This window comes from Sorex fumeus, unplaced genomic scaffold, assembly GCF_029834395.1.
Source record: "Sorex fumeus unplaced genomic scaffold, SorFum_2.1 ptg000054l, whole genome shotgun sequence".
NCBI classification, from domain to species: domain Eukaryota; kingdom Metazoa; phylum Chordata; class Mammalia; order Eulipotyphla; family Soricidae; genus Sorex; species Sorex fumeus.
Genome location: NW_026606111.1, coordinates 27,875,694 through 27,896,801, shown reverse-complemented (window position 1 = coordinate 27,896,801; position 21,108 = coordinate 27,875,694). Strand labels below are relative to the sequence as shown.

Sequence of the window (21,108 nt, the reverse complement as noted above, 5' to 3'; positions counted from 1 at the left end):
TAAAGCTCTTTCTCAGCTTGCATCTCTGTGTCTTTGAGAGGCAGTAGAACTGAAGCTTTAGCAGTTACAAGCTCACATTATGAAGTAAGGATGGATACTTCTGGTAAAAATATTTATGCATTTACTATTTCTTTTCACATGTATTATTAGTATTAATTTGATTGTGCTTTTGAGTCTCTGACTCAAATCCAGAATTTCTCCTCAAGAATTTCTCTGAGGAAAGAAGGAAAGTGTGCCTGCCATAGAGACAGGCTTAGGGGAGGGGTTGATGGGAGGGGGAAATGGGGACACTGGTGGTGGGAAATGTACACTGGTGGAAGATGAATGCTGGAACACCAAGACCAACTTTGGTTCTAATCATATTACAAGACTTGCACTTTCTGCATCCGACCAGATTGATTTGCCTCGTAGAAAGAATTTCTATTTGTTTCGAATCATCTTTGAAAAAAAGGACAGACTCTTGTCACAGACAGACCATATCTTTTCTTAGAAATATGTACAGCTTTGATTCTGTAGAGATACAACAGTGGGTAAGGCATTTAGGGTTGTACATAGATGACCTGGGTTCAATCCCTGGCACCATGTATGGTCCCTGGAGCCTGCCAGGAGTGATCCCTGAGAGCAAAGCCAGGAGTAAGCACCACTGGGTGTGGCTCAAACGCCAAAGAAAAAAGAGAAAAAATAAAAACTATATAAAGCTTTGAAATCTGTGTATCCTCAGATGCCTTGTTGAAATTTTCAGTGCAGTTGTATCTCTGGATCTGACAAACTATAAGCTGACAGAAACTTACATGTGTCAGAGGAGAAATAATACAATAGAATTATATTTTCAAGAAATAGTGCTTCATGCAATGCCAAAGATCCAGTGAACAGAGAAATACTACTCTAATCCAGTAGTAAATGTATGAAGGCATACCATTTTGTTTTGATTTTTTAAAAATCTGCTTTCAGGCCACACTTGGTGGGGCTCAGGTATCACTCCTGGTAGGGCTCAGGGAATGTATAGGGTGCTGGGGATTGAACCTGGGTCAGCTGCATGCAAGACGACCACCCTATAGCTGCTGTACTATCACTCCAGCCCTGAAGGTATACTTTTTTTCTTTTTGGGTCAAACCTGGAGATGCACAGGGGATACTCCTGGCTCTGCACTCAGGAGTTATTCCTGGCAGTGCTCAGGGGACCATAGGGGATGCTGGGAATTGAACCTGGGTCGGCTGCGTGCAAGGCAAACGCCCTACCCACTATGCTATCTCTCCAGCTCCATGAAGGTATACTTTCTTAAATGCAGTATAGATTTGGTCCTTTTTTTAAAAAAAATCCAGTTTAAGCATTTTGGATTTATCTAAAGACCATAGCTGTTTATTGACAAATCACCAAAAAATAAATAAAATAACACAATGTAACACAAGGTAAACAAAAGACAATACAGAAATCTTTCACAAATATTCTTATTACAAAATTAATCTGAATAATATCTTTTAGCAATATTATCTTAAGAAGCAAAAGAGCAGAAACCTTCATGAAGGTCATTATTTTGCTTTCTGCTATTACCAACATTTAAAAGATACAAAAGAAGGCTCACCTAACTGCATCTGTATCAAATTGAAGATTAGGTTTGTCAATCAGTCCCAAAGAATACAGCTGATAAGCCAGAGCACATTTTCCCACCATAAACTGTGCTGTGTTGGTGCGATCTAAACAGTCCACACAGTTGGTTCGAAGAACTCCAGTCTAGAGAGAAACACTTAAACTTTCAACATTAATCAGTCACCAAAGTAATTCCATATTACTTCAAATTTCTATTTAAAATGAAGGGAGGGAAGTAGCATAAGGAAAAGGGGAAGAAATGGCTGTAGATGGGATATTATTCATGAACATATGTAATTTCTTAATTCTAAAAGGGTTTCTGTTCACTTAACAAGGCTGCAACGGCACTGAAATTTCTTCTTTAATTGAACAAAATAAAACATACAACTAACATTTCCCAAAATGCACCACTGCAAGATGTGCACATTTTTTTTCTTTACTCTATAAACTAAATATTCAGTAGTTGTGGTCATATCATACTTTAAGCATTACTTATATATATAGTGACTATATATGACTATTTTCCAAAGTCATGTTAGTATAGCCTCTTCAAAATTCTGTTTGTTTCTATTTCCACTAATTAAAGTCAATGTACAGAGAAAAAAAACAACAATGGGTCATTATTATTTCAGATGCACATTTTTCATACAAGTTAAATACTTGCACTAAGGTTTTTAAAAAGTATTATCAAATGATTGATAGTTTTGTATTAAATAAGAAGCATCTTATTCAGCTGTTGCTTTCAAAAAAACCCAATCATACATATACTGTAGAAATAAATCTTCCACAATATTAAAACAATGTTATACCTGCAGCCGACCAGTGGGAATCACACACCCGCCAAGTTCATTCCACCTGCATTGAAAAGTACACTCTTTAAAAAAGAAAAAATAGCATAATCTTTTTTTAACCAATTCTTTATTAAGACTCACAGAATCAAAGCTATAGGGAGTTGAATGTACCTGAAAAAATTGGCTGATTCAGATTACTTCCATTATTTCAGGTAATAAAGCAAAATTTGAGATGGAAAACTCCCATGTTCTTTTCAAAGAGAGCATAGAAAAGAAGCACCTGAATTTGCCCTAAAGTCCCACACTATCATTTTATCATGGTGTTCAACCAAAACCTCTTGTTTTAACTTCCTGTTTAGTCACTAGGCATATAATAATGATAATAATAATACTATTAATAATAATTGCAAAGTATCTCTCTAGTAGACTCTTCCATACCAATCCCTCCCCCACTTAATAGCATTCATTTTCTTCTCCAATTTTGCTTCATGGAATTTTGCTACTTTCCTTTCATTGTTTTTTTTTTTTTTTTTGCAGATTTTCTTAGAGTGTTCCATGTTATTAACTTTCTTAGGCCAAGGAATGCATAGGTATAGTTGGTTATAAAGTGCTAAATAACTATATTAATATTCTACTTTAATTAGTTAAAAGAAGGAATAATACAGAAAAGAATTCAGTGCAATAGGCCTGACTACTGACCTTAGAAAGTCTGTTTGCAAGGGTTGCCACTGGCTGGTATTTTACCACACCTGGCAGTGCTCAGGGCTTATTTCTGAATGCACTCGGGAATCACTCACATTGGTGCTCAGGGGATCATATATGGTACCAGAGATGGAACTGAGTCGTTCACATGCAAAAGTGTCTTAACTCCAGTACTATCTTTCCAGCCCTTGGCTCGTATCCACAACTTGACCTCCCACCCTTTCCAGAATAAATTAGAGAGGCCTCACTGAACCTCAACTGTTTGTAGAAACAAGAGGATTTTGCTGAATATGTTCTTTCCTCTTGGAAGACTGGAATTTGGTCATGTGACTGGCACAGGCTATTTACAATGACCAACCTCCAATAAAGAAAAACCCTGGCAGTGAGACTCTAACAAGCTCTCCTGGTTGGCAACATTTCATACATGCTGTCACAATGAGAGGCTGGGGAATTTCATGTGAATTCTGTGGGCTCCGCTGGGAGAGAATTCTGGAAGCTTGCACCTCACTTCCTATTGATTTTGTCCCCTTGTGTCTCTTCCCTTTGCTAATTCTACTTATTGCAGCTCTGAGCACAGTGACAAGCTGAGTTCTCAGGTGAATCGTAGCAAATCCCTGAGTCATGGGGAGGGGTGGTCTTGGGGATCCCCAACACAGACATCTTCAATTAATTCTTACCAAATACAAATAAAAACAAAAGGATTACTTCCAAACATGCACACTCATGGTTGGTTGGCAGTGGCTTGTTAGCATGCTTGTTCACAATTATAGTTCACTATGCTAACAGACAATAAAGTGCTGGAAATATGTAATGTTGGCTCCCTACGAGGCAAATAATACATGAATCATTGATCTAAATAGGAATACAAAATACTAATAAAGGAGGATTACTTGTGAGAAAATACCTATAATTTAATAATGATTACTTCTTGCATAAAAATGTTAGTCTATATTCAGCCTGTGCAAAAAAGTACATATTTCTGTCTCTTTAAGATGGGAAAAATAGAAAGAATTCAATGCATACATTTTCCTTTACATAAATATTTTACATATTTATTCCATGAACCAGGAGATAAAGATGCTACAGCTTTCCTCAAGGTATATAATCACCAGAGAGAGAGTCCCTTGGCCACAGTAAAGCACTGTAGTTACCTGAGCCGTTTGCATCTCCAAAGGAATAAATCTGTCTTTGTTCTAAGGAGTAGAAACTAGTTGCTCATATTCAGGATATTTTTATTCATAAGAACTAAGCCAATGAGGGGCTGGAGCAATAGCACAGTGGGTAGAGCATTTACCTTGCACACGGCCGACAGCATCCCATATGGTTCCCCGAGCACTGCCAGGAGTAATTCCTGAGTGCAGAGCCAGGAGTAACCCCTGAGCATCACCGGGTGTGACCAAAAAGAAAAAAAAAAAAAGAACTAAGCTGTTGATCTATTTTAAATGTTTAAACTCCATACGTACTTTTCATCTGGTCGCAAAATGCTACAGTAAGAATCAGGGCGGTTTACAAAGAAACCTGTTTTCTTCACCACATTTTCGGCTATCACATTGAGTCGATCAAGAACATTGCACAGCTTGCTACAGAGAAAAAGAAAAATGAGAAAAATTATAAAAACCCGTTTTTTTATTATTAGTGAAACCCCATGAGGTACAGTTGTAGACTTACAAATTTTTGTGCTTGGGTCTCAGTTATACAATGATCAAGTACCCATCCCTTCACCAGTGCCCATTTTCCACCACCACGAAGAACCCAAATTTTAATACCTAATTATTTTTATAATTGAAGCAAAGTTCAGACAACAGGGACTTAAATTTTTATATCTCGAGGTCTGGAATTTGGGCTTGTGTCTGGCAGAGACTACTTACAATGACCAGCTTCCAATAAAAACCCTACTACTGAGACTTCAACAAGCTCTCCTGGCTGGCAACACTTTATAAATGCTGATTACAAGATACTGAACAAGATTTGATACAAAGAGACACATAAACCACTAGTGAGCCTTAATTTTGGGACTTTTATTACATCCCTGGTAAGATTTTTCACAAGACTTTATACCCCTCAAGTGCCAAGTCAGTCAAGTAAATATGTATTCATAAAATGACTGCAAAAAGAACACAGGGCACAGTATTAGCGTCAGGGGAAGAAAACACAGGAAAATAAATTAACTTGAGAGGTACTGACTGAAATCAGGCTTACACTCAAGGAAACAGCACCGAGTGCAGGAGTGCATTTGTATGTTTATATATTTTGGTCAGTGGTTTCAAACCTTTTACACCTGAGGACCAATCCTGGCAAAGTCATTAATAACATCTGGAGTAGGTTTTCATTATTTTCATGCCTGTAGACCCAACAGTTGAAAGTCACTTACTTCGGGATCAAAGAGACAGCACAGTAGGTATGGCAAACATTGCACATACCCAGGTTATATAACTGACTCAGGTTCAATTCTTGGCACCTCTTATGGTCTCCTGAGCTGCATCAGGAGTGATCCCTAAGAACTGAGTCAGGAGTAAGTCTTGAGAACTGCTAGGTGTAAGGAAGGAAAGAGGGAAAGAAGAAAGGGAGAAGGAAGAGAGGGAGGAAGGAAGAAAGGGAGGGAGGAAGGAAGAAAGGGAGGGAGGAAGGGAGAGAGGAAGGGAGGAAGGGAGAGAGGAAGGGAGAGAGAGAAGAAGGAAAGGAAGGGAGGGAGGGAGGAAGGGAGAGAGGGAGGGAGGGAAGAAGGAAGGAAGGAAGGAAGGAAGGAAGGAAGGAAGGAAGGAAGGAAGGAAGGAAGGAAGGAAGGGTGAAACCTTAAAACAAACCTGGTGTTGTGTGAAATATAGTGCATTAGTCAAAAGATAATGCAAGCTAAATAAAGGAAAGTTCAGGAGCTGGAGAGATGGTACAATGGATAGGAAACTAGCCTTGCAACTGTCAACCTGGGTTCAATTCATCCAAATGGTCCCCTGAGCACTTCCAGGACATCCTGGGTTGAATCCAACATCCCAAATGGTCCCCTGAGCACTTCTAGGAGTAATACCTGAGTACAGGGACAGGAGTAATTTTTGAGTATTGCCAGGTGTGGCCAAAAAAGAAAAAGGAAAAGAAACAGAAAGAACGAACCTTGGAAGAAATAAGCTCTGAACCACATCTTAAAAGTTAAAAGATAAGTGGGAAAGGGACCCCAAAGTTAAAAAAAAAATAAAAACAGGGACAGAAGCTCTGGAGTGGGACCTTTGGCTGCTACACTGGGGCAGAGCATGAAGAGTTGTTTTTCAGGTAAGGAACAGACCTGGGAATAAAACAAAAGGTGCTACATTCTGGAACCAGCCAGCAGGTAAGGGGATACCAGCACTGTATTAAGAATGTAACTGCAGGCTTGTCCAGAATTAGACCATTTGAAAGTGCTGTCTTCCAAAGTGATTAAGGAGACTGAATAAAGTAAAAAAAAAAAAAAATTAAAAGAAAACTAGTGCCTTTAAGAAAAAGTAGTGGAGTACAGAAGTTCTAAAATGATTAGATAAATGACTGGAATTTACAACCATAAAAAAGAGAGGCCCTCCCGTTGATCGTCGATTTGCTCGAGCGGGCCCAGTAACGTCTCCATTGGAGACTTTGTTGTTACTGTGTCTGGCATATCGAATACTCTCAGTAGCTTGCCGGGCTCTCCGAGAGGGGTGGAGGAATCGAACTCGGGTCGGCCATGTTGGCCGCTTGGAAGGCGAACGCCCTAACTTCAGCACTCAAACTATATCCTAGCAGCAAAATTGCCCTGCAGGCTTGCTAAGGAAACTAAGATCAGCATTTACTTTAACACAGAGATCAGCTTCCACATTTCACATCACAAGCAAAGGAAAATCTAGCAATCAGACATATGACTATTCACCTTTTAGTGTACTTGGCCATATCCCACGGAATATAAACGATTGTATGCTCAGGAGGAAGAAACTGATTGAGGTAGGTCACAGCAGCTACAAGCTCTTCACTCAGAATTCTCTCATGCTTTCTTTTCTCTCGTTCCTTTAGCAAGAAGGAGACATTTTCCATTACAATCATCTTAAATGAGATAAACAGAGTCTAACATTGGAACTTTTGACCTTAAGGATAGACAAAACCCTTCTTGAATTCACTAAAATAAACCCCATTTTAAAAATAATACAAATGCAAAAAAAATTACTCATTGAATTAAAGTCTGCAGATAATGAGTTCTTTAAGCTCTTTAATGATCTCTTAAGAGATCAGAGTTTTTCGTGCCTCTGTCTGCTCACCCTATAAGTCTTCCCTATATATCGTCCTTCCCTTCTGGAAGGAAGGTACTCATCTCCAGCAGCTGAAGGCCACATTGGAACCAAGAGGGTCCGGGAGGGGAAATCCTCACACTCGCCTAGGAAAGAGCACTTTCACAGTCTTTATGTGGTTTTGAACTTGACTTTAGTAAAACTGAGTGCTGATAGAAAGTAAAGGGATATACATGATAGCCTTTCAGTACCTGAACTGCAAGCCATAGTGCCCAAACGGAAAAAAGAAAGAGATAAGACAAGTGTCTGCCATAGAGGCAGGCTGACAGTGGGGAAGGGCAGTAAAGAAGGAAACTGGAGACACTGGTAGAGGGAAATGTATACTGGTGTTGCAACACTGGATGACTTAAACCCAATCATGAACAACTTTGTAACTGTGTCTCTCATGATGACTCAATAAAAATAAATAAAAAATTAACAATAAAAAATAATACGGCACTAGGAATGTGCTCAATGGAAAAGCACATGCCTCACATGTATGAGGCCCCTGGCTCCACCTCCATGATTGCAGAAAAAAATTGTATGTGCGTTTTTTAGTACCATCTACTGAAAATATCTAGAATTTAAAAATAATCCTTACAGGGGCTAGAGCAACAGCACAGCCAGTAGGGCATTTGCCTTGCACACAGCAGACCCAGGTTCGATTCCCAGCATCCCATATGGTCCCCTGAGCACCGCCAGGGGTAATTCCTGTGTGCAGAGCCAGGAGTTTCCCTGTACATCGCCAGGTATGACCCAAAAAGCAAAATAATAATAATAATAATAATAATAATCCTATCACTAATAAAATAAAATTGGCTTGATGTATTAACATTGCTCTTGATGTAATCTAGGTATGTCCCTTATCAAATACATTCTTTGCAATTTTTCCAGATATAATGATTTGCTTTTTGCTTCTCTTAATGGAGTATTTTGACAAACTTCAGCTTATCACTTTTGGCTTTCAGAGGTGTATTTTTGGTGTGATATTTACAAGCCATTGGCTGATCAAAAGTTACAAAGAAAATTCCATTTTTATAATTAATTAAATTTTACAGAGTCAATGAGACTGAAATATTAAAGAATCAAACTTTAATAACCAAATTTAAAAGATGCCTGTCAAGATGGCAGGCTGGAGCTGGGCTGGGGTGGTGGGTTAAAGAGGGAATCTGGGCACACTGGTGGAGGGAAGCTGATACCGGTGGTGAGATTGATGATGAAATATTGTGTGTCAAAAACTCAACCATGAATAACTTTGTAATTCAACCATGAATAATTCATGATTCATGGTACTTAAATAAAATAATAAAAGAAAAAAGGGGGGAAAAATCTCCAACCAATAGGAGAAAAGAAATAAATTAAATTTTAGGTTTGTGATGCAAAAAAAAAAAACAACAAAAATCCTTTTCTGATGTACAGATATGTCCCATTCCTGCTGACTTCCTATAGATCCCCAGTAGCAATACTGAGGATTGCTGCAGATGTCTGTCAGTGAAAGCCTCAAACTTCTACAACTGGGATGGGTTAGAGGGAAGAACACAATACAAGATAAACGCCAAAGACATTTTAAAGGAGGATTTCAATTTAGAGCCTTTATGTGGAGGTAGAATAATGAGGCAATATTCCTCAGCATCATTTTGTGTGCGCACGCCCACACACACACACACACACAAACAGACACACACACACACACACACACACACACAGTCCTGGATTCTTTCATCATAAAGTGATAAGGTCTTCTCTTTATGAACTACATAAACAACTTTCTTTATCCTCAAAATAAAATAACAGAGGTCAAAACCACCAATTTTAAAAAAATGTTTTTCATTTCACAAAACTGCAACTTAGTTTTGTGACTTTCTTGTTCATCACCAGTTGTGACTTTCTTGTTCATCACCAGTTATTGCTGGGATCCTTATGACAACAGAAGAATAAACAAGTATAATTTTAAAACCTGCTGGCAGGCATTTAAGTATTCAAAACTAAATGCACACTTGAGAAATCTTGGAACGAACACTTTACAATTGCACAGATGTATCAGATGTCATTTCAATCTACATATTTAAATTCAGAATTATTTCCAATAATCTTCTAACACTGTAGAGAATTATAATTAGTTCTCCATCTAACCATAACTTAAACACACAGTATGCAAACTCTGTAAAACAAGAACACCCACTAATTTAGGGCAATGTTTATATTCTAATCATGACTTGTCATTTAGTACTTTAGCAACAATTTATTTCTATATTAGCAATGTCTTATTTTCTTTAAACAGGTACCAGAAAAAGTGATTACGAGGTTTTTATTATTAGAGTTTTCTGCTTTTAAGTTTTCAGTGAGGAATGTATCACAGCTACTGTTGGATACAGATTGTGGTAACATGTAACCCAGCTTGTGCCTAATTACAATTTTCTGAAGTACCTAATTACACTTTTACAAAGTCAACCCCTGATAGGATCCAACAATCACAAAAACCAAAGATCAGCAGCATAAAAAGAAACCAACTGACTCATTGCACATGGTTCCCCCTCATTGCTGCCCTTCTGCCTGAATGGCCACTTTAAAGCTCTTGACTAAAACATGCACATGTGTACACACACACACACACACACACATACAACCTGCTCCTCGGAACCCATACATAAAACTAAACCATCTTCTCCCAGCAACTGACTCCCCACACCAAGCTGCAAACAATCTACAGAACAACTTTCTCTTAGGGGCTGGAGCGATAGCACAGCAGGTAGGGCATTTGTCTTTCACGCGGCTGACCCGGGTTCGATTCCTCCGCCCGTCTTGGAGAGCCCAGCAAGATACTGAGAATATCCTGCCCGCATGGGGTATTCAATATGCCAAAAACCAGTAACAAGTCTCACAATGGAGACATTACTGGTGCCTGCTCGAGCAAATGGATGAACAACCGGAAGACAGTGCTACAGTGCTACTTTCTCTTACAATCTCGCTTTCTCTTACAATCTCACATTGTATTGTTAATACAATGTTTCAACACTTGCTTCCACCAATTGTTTTATTTTTATCAGAGCCTCAGCCAACAGGGCTGGAGATGAATACCGTGGCTGGCTGAATCCAGTCCCTGAGATTCTAGAGCCTGGCAATATGCTGTTCGGTGTTGGTGGCAAGGGGGGTGGGCATCAAGGCCAGACCTGTCAATACTCAGGGGGCTTGCATTGTGGGGGCTTGAGTTCTAGGCTTCACACATGCTAGGCATGTGCCTCCTTTATGTTGAGATTGCTTGTTCTAAAAACCCCACCTCAGTTCACTGATGCCTACTTTTTCCATAAGCCTTCTCCCTTCTTACCTATCCTGCATAGATGTCACAGTTCACTTCCATTATAGGATTACCAATACCCAAAAGGTTTTGTCCTAATTTTTGTATTATCCCTATCTCATATGGGCTGGAGCGATAGCACAGCGGGTAGGGTGTTTGCCTTACACATGGCCGACCCAGGCGACCCCAGGTTTTTTTTTTTTAATTTATTTATTTATTGAATCACTGTGGGAAAGGTTACAAAGCTTTCAGGTTTAGGTCGCAGTCATGCAAATATCAAACACATTTCCCTTTACCAATACTTATTTTTTACCATGAAGAACCCCAATAAAACCCCACCCCCCACCCCTCCCAGTCCCTGTGAGGCAGATGAATTCTAGTTAACACTCTATCTGCTTTGATTGGCTTCATTGTTTCAATAAAAGATTCACCACTATTATTTAGAGTTTACCCCCCCCCTAAATCAGACATGCTGAAAAAGCATTGTGAAGTGATTTGCTTTCTACAGCTGGGTTCAAGAATTAAATGTTGGTTTTGGATTTCTGCTATTTTACTTACTGACCCTGGAAGTATTTCTACTGAAAGTCAGATAGTTAAGAAATTGGTTTCTGTGCTCTGGAGTCGTGGCCGTGCTGGAGAGCCGCTAGTGGGGGGCAACTGGTGGCCTCGGTAGGACGTGAAGGGCGGACCGAAACGCCCCCCTTCCCATGAGGTTTCAGTCGCCCCCACACCCCCGGCTCATACCTGCTGTCCACAAGGCTCCCATGCAGCCGCCATCTTTCTTTCCAGAGAGGAGAGGGCGACTGGGGCAACACCCTTTCCCCTCCGGACAGACCTGATGGCCTGGATTAACGCATAGTCCGTTCACTTTTCTGCTCTAAGCTGCCGGGTTCTGCATTAAGTCCTTGTGCTTCTGGGGCCGAGCCGCTCACGGGGGGGAGGGGGGGGGCACTCGGAGAGCCTGGCAAGCTACCAAGAGTATCTCGCCCGCAGGGCAAAGCCTGGCAAGCTCCCCAATTTGATATGCTAAATACAGTAACAACAAGTCTCACAATGGAGACGTTACTGGGCCTACTCAAGTAAATCGATGAACAATGGGGGGCAGTGTTACAGTGCTACCTATCTCACAAAACAAAGTGAACTCAAATATCAAAGGAAACACCTCTTCTTATTGAACTTTGATGAGGTTACTCCTACCACCCTACCACCACCACTACCACCACCACCACCATCACCACACACACACACACACACAGGGGTACTTAACTCACTGTCACTACTTGCTCCCTTTTATCCCACACCTTGGTCACTTGAACTGGTGCGTTAAGCAGTTCTTCTAACAAGCATTTCTTCCATTCTCAACGAAACTTCGTCAGCAGATCTGCTCCTGTCAGTCACTTACTTTCTTCATCATGAAACAAGCTTTCCCTGAATTAAGGAAGTGCCTCTTAATCTGCCCAGGAGGAACTATCTAAAGAGTTGGTGGCAGAAGAGCTTGCTGTGATCATTTATTCTCCATGCAGCTCCAAGCTGTCCAAAACTAAGGCAGAATTTCACCATGTCCTATCTACTTCTGGAGCGATAGCACAGCGGGTAGGGCGTTCGCCTTACAAGCGGCCAACATGGCCGACCCGAGTTCGATTCCTCCGCCCCTCTCGGAGAGCCCGGCAAGCTACCGAGAGTATTCGATATGCCAGACACAGTAACAACAAAGTCTCCAATGGAGACGTTACTGGGCCCGCTCGAGCAAATCGACGATCAACGGGAGGGCCTTTACCTTTACCTTTTATCTACTTCACCCATGGAAACCAGGAGCCTGGTACATGGCATAGCCCTCTTCCCTTGTCTTACAAATAGATCACACAGTTTCACAGGTTCCCAGGGAGGAGGCCATGTGAAACCTGAGGCCAAAAGGCAGTGGATCAGACCAATAAACAGGGCAATGATCTGCAAGTCTCTTCCCAGGGGAGAGGGAGAGGAAACTTTTTAACTTCTTGCTTAGGAAAGAGCTGTCCCAGGTGACTGACCTCCACAGTCACAGATGAACATACCTTCACTAAATTCAAGATGATGATGGGCGAGCCAAACCTCTGAAGCATCTGGTCAAAATGGAGTGCAGCCACATGTGCAAACGGATCTGCCTGATCCACTGTGGGGAAGACAAAGATGAATGTAAACAGGGACAAAACTCCACTTGTGGGAATGAATGCATGTGAGTTAGTTTTGCTTTATAATTTTTAAAGAAATATAATTCAACTTATCTTCTAGTCATTTTACTTCCTAGTGTCCTCTCGAGGACCTCCTCAGACACTCATTCTCCTTGTTCTTACTGGATTTAGAATGAGTAAATTTCAATTACTAAAGTGAAATCTGAAAAAATTTACTAACAGCCAGAACTTAAGAAAAATATAAAGTTACTGCACAAAACTAAGCATTGTCCCTCTTTTAAATTCTCTACTTTCCAGCACTTCAATTTAGTTAAAACCTAAGCATTTATGAGTGTTCTGGGACAAGAGATCATTATCTATAAATGTGGGTAAATAAGAGCTAGTATTAAAAAAGATTGTTGAACGCACATGTAATAGGAGGTTTAGGCATCATAGTTGAAATGTCCTGAGACCAATATAAAGGAACTGAGCCTCTAACTTGGACATAAGAAGAGTAACTTCCGGCAGTAAAAGACATCACAGAAGCATCACAGAGTATTTGTTCAGTCTCCACTTCATTTGCAACATCACCCTGCAACAAAAGGTACATTTAAAGATATTTTATGTTCCTAGAATTTTTAACAGAAAAAATTCCACGTACAATAAAATTTTAATTTTTATTTCTACACTATCTTAAAAGAGGTCCGTATTAATCAATAAACAATGCATGCACTGATGAGAAGGAAATCCATTAAAATGCAATAAAAGTAGTTAAAATAGTAGAGAACAGGAAAAACAAAATTAAATATATAATAATACAAGAAGCAAAGAGTAGCTTTAGAGATAAAATATGAGAAAAGTAAGAAAGAAAGAAAGAAAGAAAGAAAGAAAGAAAGAAAGAAAGAAGGAAGGAAGGAAGGAAGGAAGGAAGAAAAGCAATTATATGAAATTGTGTAGAAGATTAGGAAGAGCAAGAGAAGTGTAATTCAACTCTAATGATCAAGGAAGACAAAAGAGAGGGTCACACAATGCTTGGCAAGCAGGTGGGGAAAAGAAGGCTTCAGAAAGCTTTATTGTAACAGTATATCATAAGAATATAATAAAGAATAAAGCGGTAGGGCGTTTGCCTTGCACGCAGCCACTATGGCCGACCCAAGTTCGATTCCTTTGTCCCTCTCAGAGAGCCTGGCAAGCTACCGAGAGTATTTCGCCCGCACGGCAGAGCCTGGCAAGCTACCCGTGATGTATTCAATATGCCAAATACAGTAACAACAAAGTCTCCAATAGAGATGTTACTGGGCCTGCTCAAGCAAATCAATGAACAAGAGGAGGATAGTGACAGTGACAGTGTAGAAACATTAATAATCTGTCTATATGATTATCCTTAGAATGTTCAAAATAACATAGCTGTGACAATCTATTTTTTCTTAAAGCACCAATTATAACTCTTTATTGGTGATATAATTTTAAGAAGAATGGTACTGTTTTAAGCAATATCAAATACCCAATGTATCATGAGGCTGAGGCAATGGTACAGCAGGTAGGGTGCTCGCCTTGAACATAGGCGACCCAGGTTCAATCCCTAGCATCCCATATGATCTCTCTAGCAACACCAGGAGTAATTTCTGAGTGTAGTAGAGAAAGGAGTAACCCCTGAGCATCGCCAGGTGTGGCTCAAAATATAAACAACAACTAAAACCCAACATCTCACCCAATCTGTCTCACCAATCACACATCTGCTTAAGTCACAAGATGTCTATATGAGGGAAAAGAGAGAAAAAGAAAGAGAGAGAAAGAGAGAGAGAGAGAGAGAGGGAGAGAGAGAACTTGAAGACAATTTCATTAACTGTTATTTTTTCAGAGGTAAACAGAATAAACACTCTGCCTTGACACAACATCAAGCAGAAGTAAAGGGTGAATGTCTCACTCCACTCGGTTTAGACTTCTGATCAAAGATCAGAATTCAATGAGTGCTCCTTTCCGCCTACTTAGGCCTTGGATGGAGGTGCTTTGCTATTTCAGTTTCTGTATTAAATACATACTACAGATTTTCAAGTATTACAAAACTGGCACATCCTTCAAGACATTAGACATTTTGTAACTCCCAAATGTATTGCATAACTCATATGAGAGCTAATTTTTCAGAAATATGTGTATTAGTAATTTTACTCAGAAGTTTTGGATACTCTGGAGAAATAATAATTCTCCTCATGACATCCCAAACTAAGAAACTTTCTGAAATTCCACTTTGCTTTATCAACCAGAAAAGAAAATATACAGGGTGAAAATGTCTTCTGTTTTCCCAGCTTACCTCACAGTTTGCACCTCTCTTGAGAAACCGTGTCCCAGCAAACTTACTGGATCTCCTGGCGATGAGAGTGACATACACTGGTCGTCCATAAATCAAGAGTTCTTAGAAACTGAGTTAAGGCTGTTCAGCACTCATGACTGTCATACCAAACTAACAGAATTATTCACCTTAAATACACACTTAGATATCTGCTGTCCTTTGAGTTAAAGAACATCAATAAATTCTACCCAAGAATTCACTGTGGCTATTTCTTCAGGCAAAAGGTCTTATGGCATCACTGAATAAACCTGTCGGGAAGTCTCCATGAATTTTAAGACAATGCTAACCAGTTATAGGGTGAATAGCTTGGGAATACCTGGTCTCTTTCCTTGTTGCCAACCAACAGATGTAAAACAGGTATAAAGAGGCATGCCTTTCTTTAAGGATGATATGGCTCCCAAACAGGGCACAGGCCATGTCTAGGATATTTAAAGAAGGACATATAGGAGGCTGAGGGAATGGAATGAGTATAGTACTGTAAAAGCCATCCAAACTGCAAAAATGAAGTGCTGCAAATTAGTAATGAAACACTGCAAATTAGTCAACATACAGCTAATTGGTTTTGTCTCTTATTTAACCTTCTGAGTTTCAGTTTCATCTTCTGTAAAATGGTGCCAGTGCAAATACAGTAATTTTATTAGGTGGTGTGAACGCACTGATTCTTTAATATGTGTAAAACTAGTGCCTGTCCTATAGCAAATGTTCAATAAACAGCAATCACTTTTATCACTATAGAGACTTCCAGAACTTATTAAATATTTGATAACTCAAGATATATCATGTAAACGAATGAGTCTTAAAACTATAATCCAGGGAGCTATCTACTATTTTTAATTTTTACAAGAGAAATATGTATTGTGTTTATTATCTGCTGGGCCCTGACTTAGCTGTCTGGCAGCCCCACACCATTTAGAAACAGCTTTGAGAAACTGCCTTCAGGAGTTGTAACCACTCTTTTGGAGTTCTTAGTCGGTAAAGCCTCATGTTCTTTCCATCCAGACTTAACTTGACTTTCCTGAAACAGAAAATGTAATTTATGGTTCACTTATGCGGTGAACAAATGATAAGGCAATAAGCCAGATTTTTAAATGCAGAGTATAAATCTGACTATTCTTTATTTCAAAATCCCCATGTCTTCATCTAGTCTGTCCTCTCCCTCCCTTGGCATAGAGGAGGTAGTACTGGCATTGCTCAAGGGGAACCTCTGCAGCTGGACCACTTGATCCTATTCTTCCAAAATCTTCTTCCTGGGGCAACAGCGCATAAGATTAGCTACAGCCACCCACTTCAGGAGCTCAAAACAACCATTCCTTTAGAACTGTCAACGTTTTTTTAAAAAAACATATGACACAGGGAAAAACGTCAATTAGAAAACATGCTGGATATACAAATGTCCTACGTGTCTCAAAAAGAGGTAGACACTGGTAGAAAGAATACCTTTCTGCCTTTTAAAACCTTTTGCCATAATAGTGCTTTCTTAGGAGGTTTCAGCATAGAAATCAAGTGATGAATCAAATAATGGATGAGAAAAAGGTAAAGAATGCACTTACAAAATCAACTCATCATCATTGTATGGCTGAATCTCAAACATGAAAGCTTTGTAACTCTATCTCACGGTGATACAATTAAAAAAAAAAAAGTAACGTGGAGTTCATGCCCAATTCAATCAGCTTAATCAATGACTGAACAAATAGCAGTACTTCTGCAGCACTGTGGCACTGTCCTCCCGCTGATCATCAATTTGCTCAAGCGGGCACCAGTAACATCTCCATTGTGAGACCTGTTGTTACTGTTTGGCATATCGAATACGTCACGGGTAGCTTGCCAGGCTTTGCCGTGGGGGCGGGATACTCTCGGTAGCTGGCCAGGCATTCTGAGAGGGATGGAGGAATTGAACCCGGGTCAGCTGCATGCAAGGCAAATGCCTTACCTGCTGTGCTATAGCTCCAGCTGTGGCAGTACTCTGACATTATTAAAAATAAAAAATAGGGGCTGGAGCTATAGCAGAGCGGGTAGGGTGTTTGCCTTGCACGCAGCCAATCTAGGTTTGATCCCCGGCATCCCATATGGTCCCCCAAGCACTGCCAGGAGGAATTCCTGAGTGCAGAGTCAGGAATAACCACTGAGCATCGCTGGGTGTGACCCAAAAAAGCAAAAAATTTACAAAATAAATAAATAAAAAATAAAATAAAAAGTAATAATAATAATAGCAGTACTCCTACACTATTAAAAATTAAATAAAATTCACTCCTCAACTCAATGAATGGCCTACCTATTCCCCTTCAATCTCTCTTCCTTCCAACCCAGACCTTCATTACATTATGATATGCTATCTTTTCCTTACTCATGTCCCTTGCTCAGTCTTATTTAACTTAATCCATATCTTAGATATGATGGTGAACTCAAGTTTCCTTAAATACTACATTGTAAGTGTCACCTTCGTGGGTAGAAAAATACAAAACTCTCCTGAGAGCCAGCATCAAACCCAAATCCTGGTCTCATCATTAAAATCATCTGGCAACTTACCCAGTGTGTCTCCTTCCTTCTCCCTACACTGTACCTCCGCTGTGTGTTATATATAAGTGGGAGGACGCTCCCATGGACTTTTCTATCTTCACACCTGTGGTGCTTCTGGTACCCATGACCTCACCCCTTATTTGCCACTAAGGCCTCCTTTATTTCAGCACTCAGGGCAAGTTCTACTTTTCATAGAAACCTGCTCCACACTCCCCACCAGTGACTCTGCTCCTTCTCTCGAATAGTTATGCTCATCATTACCTATATCACTTACTGAGCACATTGCACTTTCTTCCTTGCTCTTATTCATCTTTTGTGTACATAACAAACTGGTTCAAGTGTGGTTGGTCTGTAATCCTCTTCCTATTTTTGCTACAGAGTACTTATGGGGAAGTTTTCTGTTGGGTGCATAGAGTGATTAAAAAATCTTAGAATTCAGATAAGGCTTTCTACAAATTAGTATAATCTAAGTCTTATTAATTATTTTAATATATTTTAATGAAAAGGATACTTGACTGGCCACAGAATCCATGAATAACATGCAACAGCCAGTCACGATGCACAGTATTTTTAATTATATCCAGAAGATCACCATTCCATACATACTTCATGTAAGGCTCACTACTGATCCCAAACACACCTGAAAAAAAAAGCTGGTATTATAAAGATAGCAATTTTTGGCTAATATATGGCTCATTTTTAAGTTCTAAAACATGTTTTTAGCTGTAAAACGACAGGTTCATAACTTGTTAATTTTTTGGTGGATCTAATTCACTTCAGTACAGAGTGCTGGTGATTCTGCACAGTTAAAAAAAATAAACATAGTTTTTTACTTGAGAGAGTTTATAACCTCTAAGAAAGGAGAACAGGGAAATAAAAAACATGACTGAGGCAGAGAACTGCAGAGAAGTAGCATGGAGCAATAGCTTAAGAGCACCCCTTTTACATTTCACCAGAAATCTAAGGTTGAATGCATCCCATGAAAATCTGTCAACATACCACAAATAAAATTACATGACACTTGGCAATCTCTATAAAAACGAATTGGTACAACTCATCTACATGAAACAATCTCATGTAAGGACACAGATCAACAAGGGTTGCAAATAGGAGGGAAATGTGAATGAACACATGTGATGCTGCACTGACATACATTCGACTGGCTGAAAACCACCTACCGCTTCTGCCCTGTGTAATTAATCCTTCATCTTCAAAGATGTCAAAACTCTCCTGGCGAGTCTGGGTAGTTTCAGATTTTAACATTTCCAGGGGCATTCTCAAGATAGTCAGATTATATTGAAGAGAGTGGGACAAATCATAGCTGTAACTGAGAAAATAAGTGCGACTTAGTGACAATTACTAAAGCAAAACTTATTTTCGTAGTCTTAAGATCCCATAAGGAATTAAAACCTAAAGGAATTAGACTAACTTACTTAGCACCTGTTGGGCTGGAGCGATAGCACAGCGGTAGGGCGTTCGCCTTACAAGTGGCCAACATGGTTCGATTCCTCCGCCCCTCTCAGAGAGCCCGGCAAGCTACCGAGAGTATCTCACCCGCACGGCAAAGCCTGGCAAGCTCCCCGTGACGTATTTGATATGCCAAACACAGTAACAACAGAGTCTCCAATGGAGATGTTACTGGGCCCGCTCGAGCAAATCGATGATCAACTTAGCACCCGTTACTTTCCTTGGAACAGTCTTGCTCAAATAAGCATGGTAAACCACAGTAAACTATACATAAAATCTAACACCGTTGCATGATATAAGTACTCTTGTGACTAGAAATACGCGATATTATGTGAGTCAGCTACATTCACTGGTTTGTATCATGTATGTTCTACTTCACTGAAATGAAGATAATTACATGGGCTGGTGCAAAGAATTATACAAGTATCTGAAAAGAGTCCTACAGAATTCCACAAAACCCACTGCAACAGTGCATGATCTACCCTCCAAGTTACCCATGAACAAAAATCATTCTGTAAATTATTCATGATGGTGCCATACAGACCTCATAACAAAACAGAAATATAAACAAATAATACAAGCCCTTATAGTGGATCATGTTTCAGGAGAATAATAGCCACCCAAAATATAATAGTCTGTGAGAATAAAATTTAGCCTTTTGGCAAATACAACCCCTCAAAATTTTTATTTCGAATAATCGATTTTATAGGTATTAGCAACTTTTATCATTATAGCACATTACCTAAAAAGACCTAGATTTGTTTAGCTTTTATATAAATTTATAAGGTATTTTGGCAGTCATAGTTTTAGGTTAGAATCCTATTTGGAGATATTGTTTAACTATTTCCTCTCTAATATATTCATATAATTTGGATTTTTTTATCTGTGAAATTCAATGTTATAACACCACATGAAGGAATTATTAATTTTACTAGCATCTAATCTCACAGGGGTAAAAGTTATATTAAAACAATTTACTTCCTTCGGCTTCACATATTTGCAAGCAGCTAATCCCAGTTAGACACTGGCATCACATATAGTCAGCATTGCACCGCCAGTAGCAAGCCCTGAGCAGGTGTCACTCCTTCCTGTGCCCCACCCCCACCCCACAAAAAAGTTGTCAACAAGGGCCAGGAGGACTGGACCATGGTTGGAAGCTTACAACAAATGGTGGAGGGGGGAAGGCAGTTAGGACAGAGAAGTCCACAATGACAGTGATAGCTGGAAACGATCATTCTGGACAAGAACTGAGTACTGAGAGGGTAGAGGGACAAATAAGATAACTTTTTAATATCTGTACTAAAAAGCATAAGGCCCAAAAAGAAAAAAAGACAGAAAGAAAGCAAGAGAGAGAGAGAGAGAGAGAGAGAGAGAGAAGAGTACTGGGAAACGTACACTGTTGAAGGGACCTATAGTGGAAAACTGTATGACTGAAACCCAACCATGAACAACTTTGCAACTGTGTATCTCATAGTGATACAATTAAAAATTTAAAAAGTAGCCAAAAAAGTTGTCAAAAAATAAATACAATGGAATATTGTTCAACCATAAGAAAGGTGGAATTCTTACCATTTGGAACAATATGGACAAACCTTGAAAACATTGTGTTAAATTAAAATAAATTAGAAAATACTATACGATCTCACTTATCTGTGGAACCAAAAAAAATTAAATAGAGCTAAACAAAATCAGACACGTAATTAGTTATCAGGGGCACAGCACAGAGAGAAAAAATTTTAAATCAATAGCGTAACTTTCAAAAAAGAGGAAAGGCTTTCAGTTAACAGATAAATAAGTTGTCAGGATATAATGTGCAATAGGAAACCTAAGGCTAACACTGCAATATAGAAAAACTGTTGAGAGTAAATCCTGAATTCTGATACATAAGAATACCCTCCTTTCTCAATCTTCTTTCTTTTCTTTATATTTAAACTGTAAGAGAGAAAGTGTTAACTGAGCTTCCTGTGGTTACCATTTCACAATACATGTAAAC

General features: G+C 39.4%; 1 protein-coding gene across 1 annotated transcript in view; it reads right to left on the bottom strand.

Moving 5' to 3' along the window:
* Positions 1-21,108, bottom strand: part of FIG4 (FIG4 phosphoinositide 5-phosphatase) — a 138,119-nt gene that overhangs the window by 84,678 nt on the left and 32,333 nt on the right. The window contains exons 6-14 of the mRNA XM_056125023.1: positions 18,827-18,975; positions 18,160-18,288; positions 15,093-15,193; positions 13,211-13,373; positions 12,686-12,783; positions 6,949-7,082; positions 4,544-4,660; positions 2,397-2,442; positions 1,583-1,731 (exon numbers count right to left, since the gene is read on the bottom strand). Coding sequence (XP_055980998.1) covers positions 1,583-1,731; positions 2,397-2,442; positions 4,544-4,660; positions 6,949-7,082; positions 12,686-12,783; positions 13,211-13,373; positions 15,093-15,193; positions 18,160-18,288; positions 18,827-18,975 — 1,086 coding nt within the window. The remainder of the gene's footprint in view (positions 1-1,582; positions 1,732-2,396; positions 2,443-4,543; positions 4,661-6,948; positions 7,083-12,685; positions 12,784-13,210; positions 13,374-15,092; positions 15,194-18,159; positions 18,289-18,826; positions 18,976-21,108) is intronic.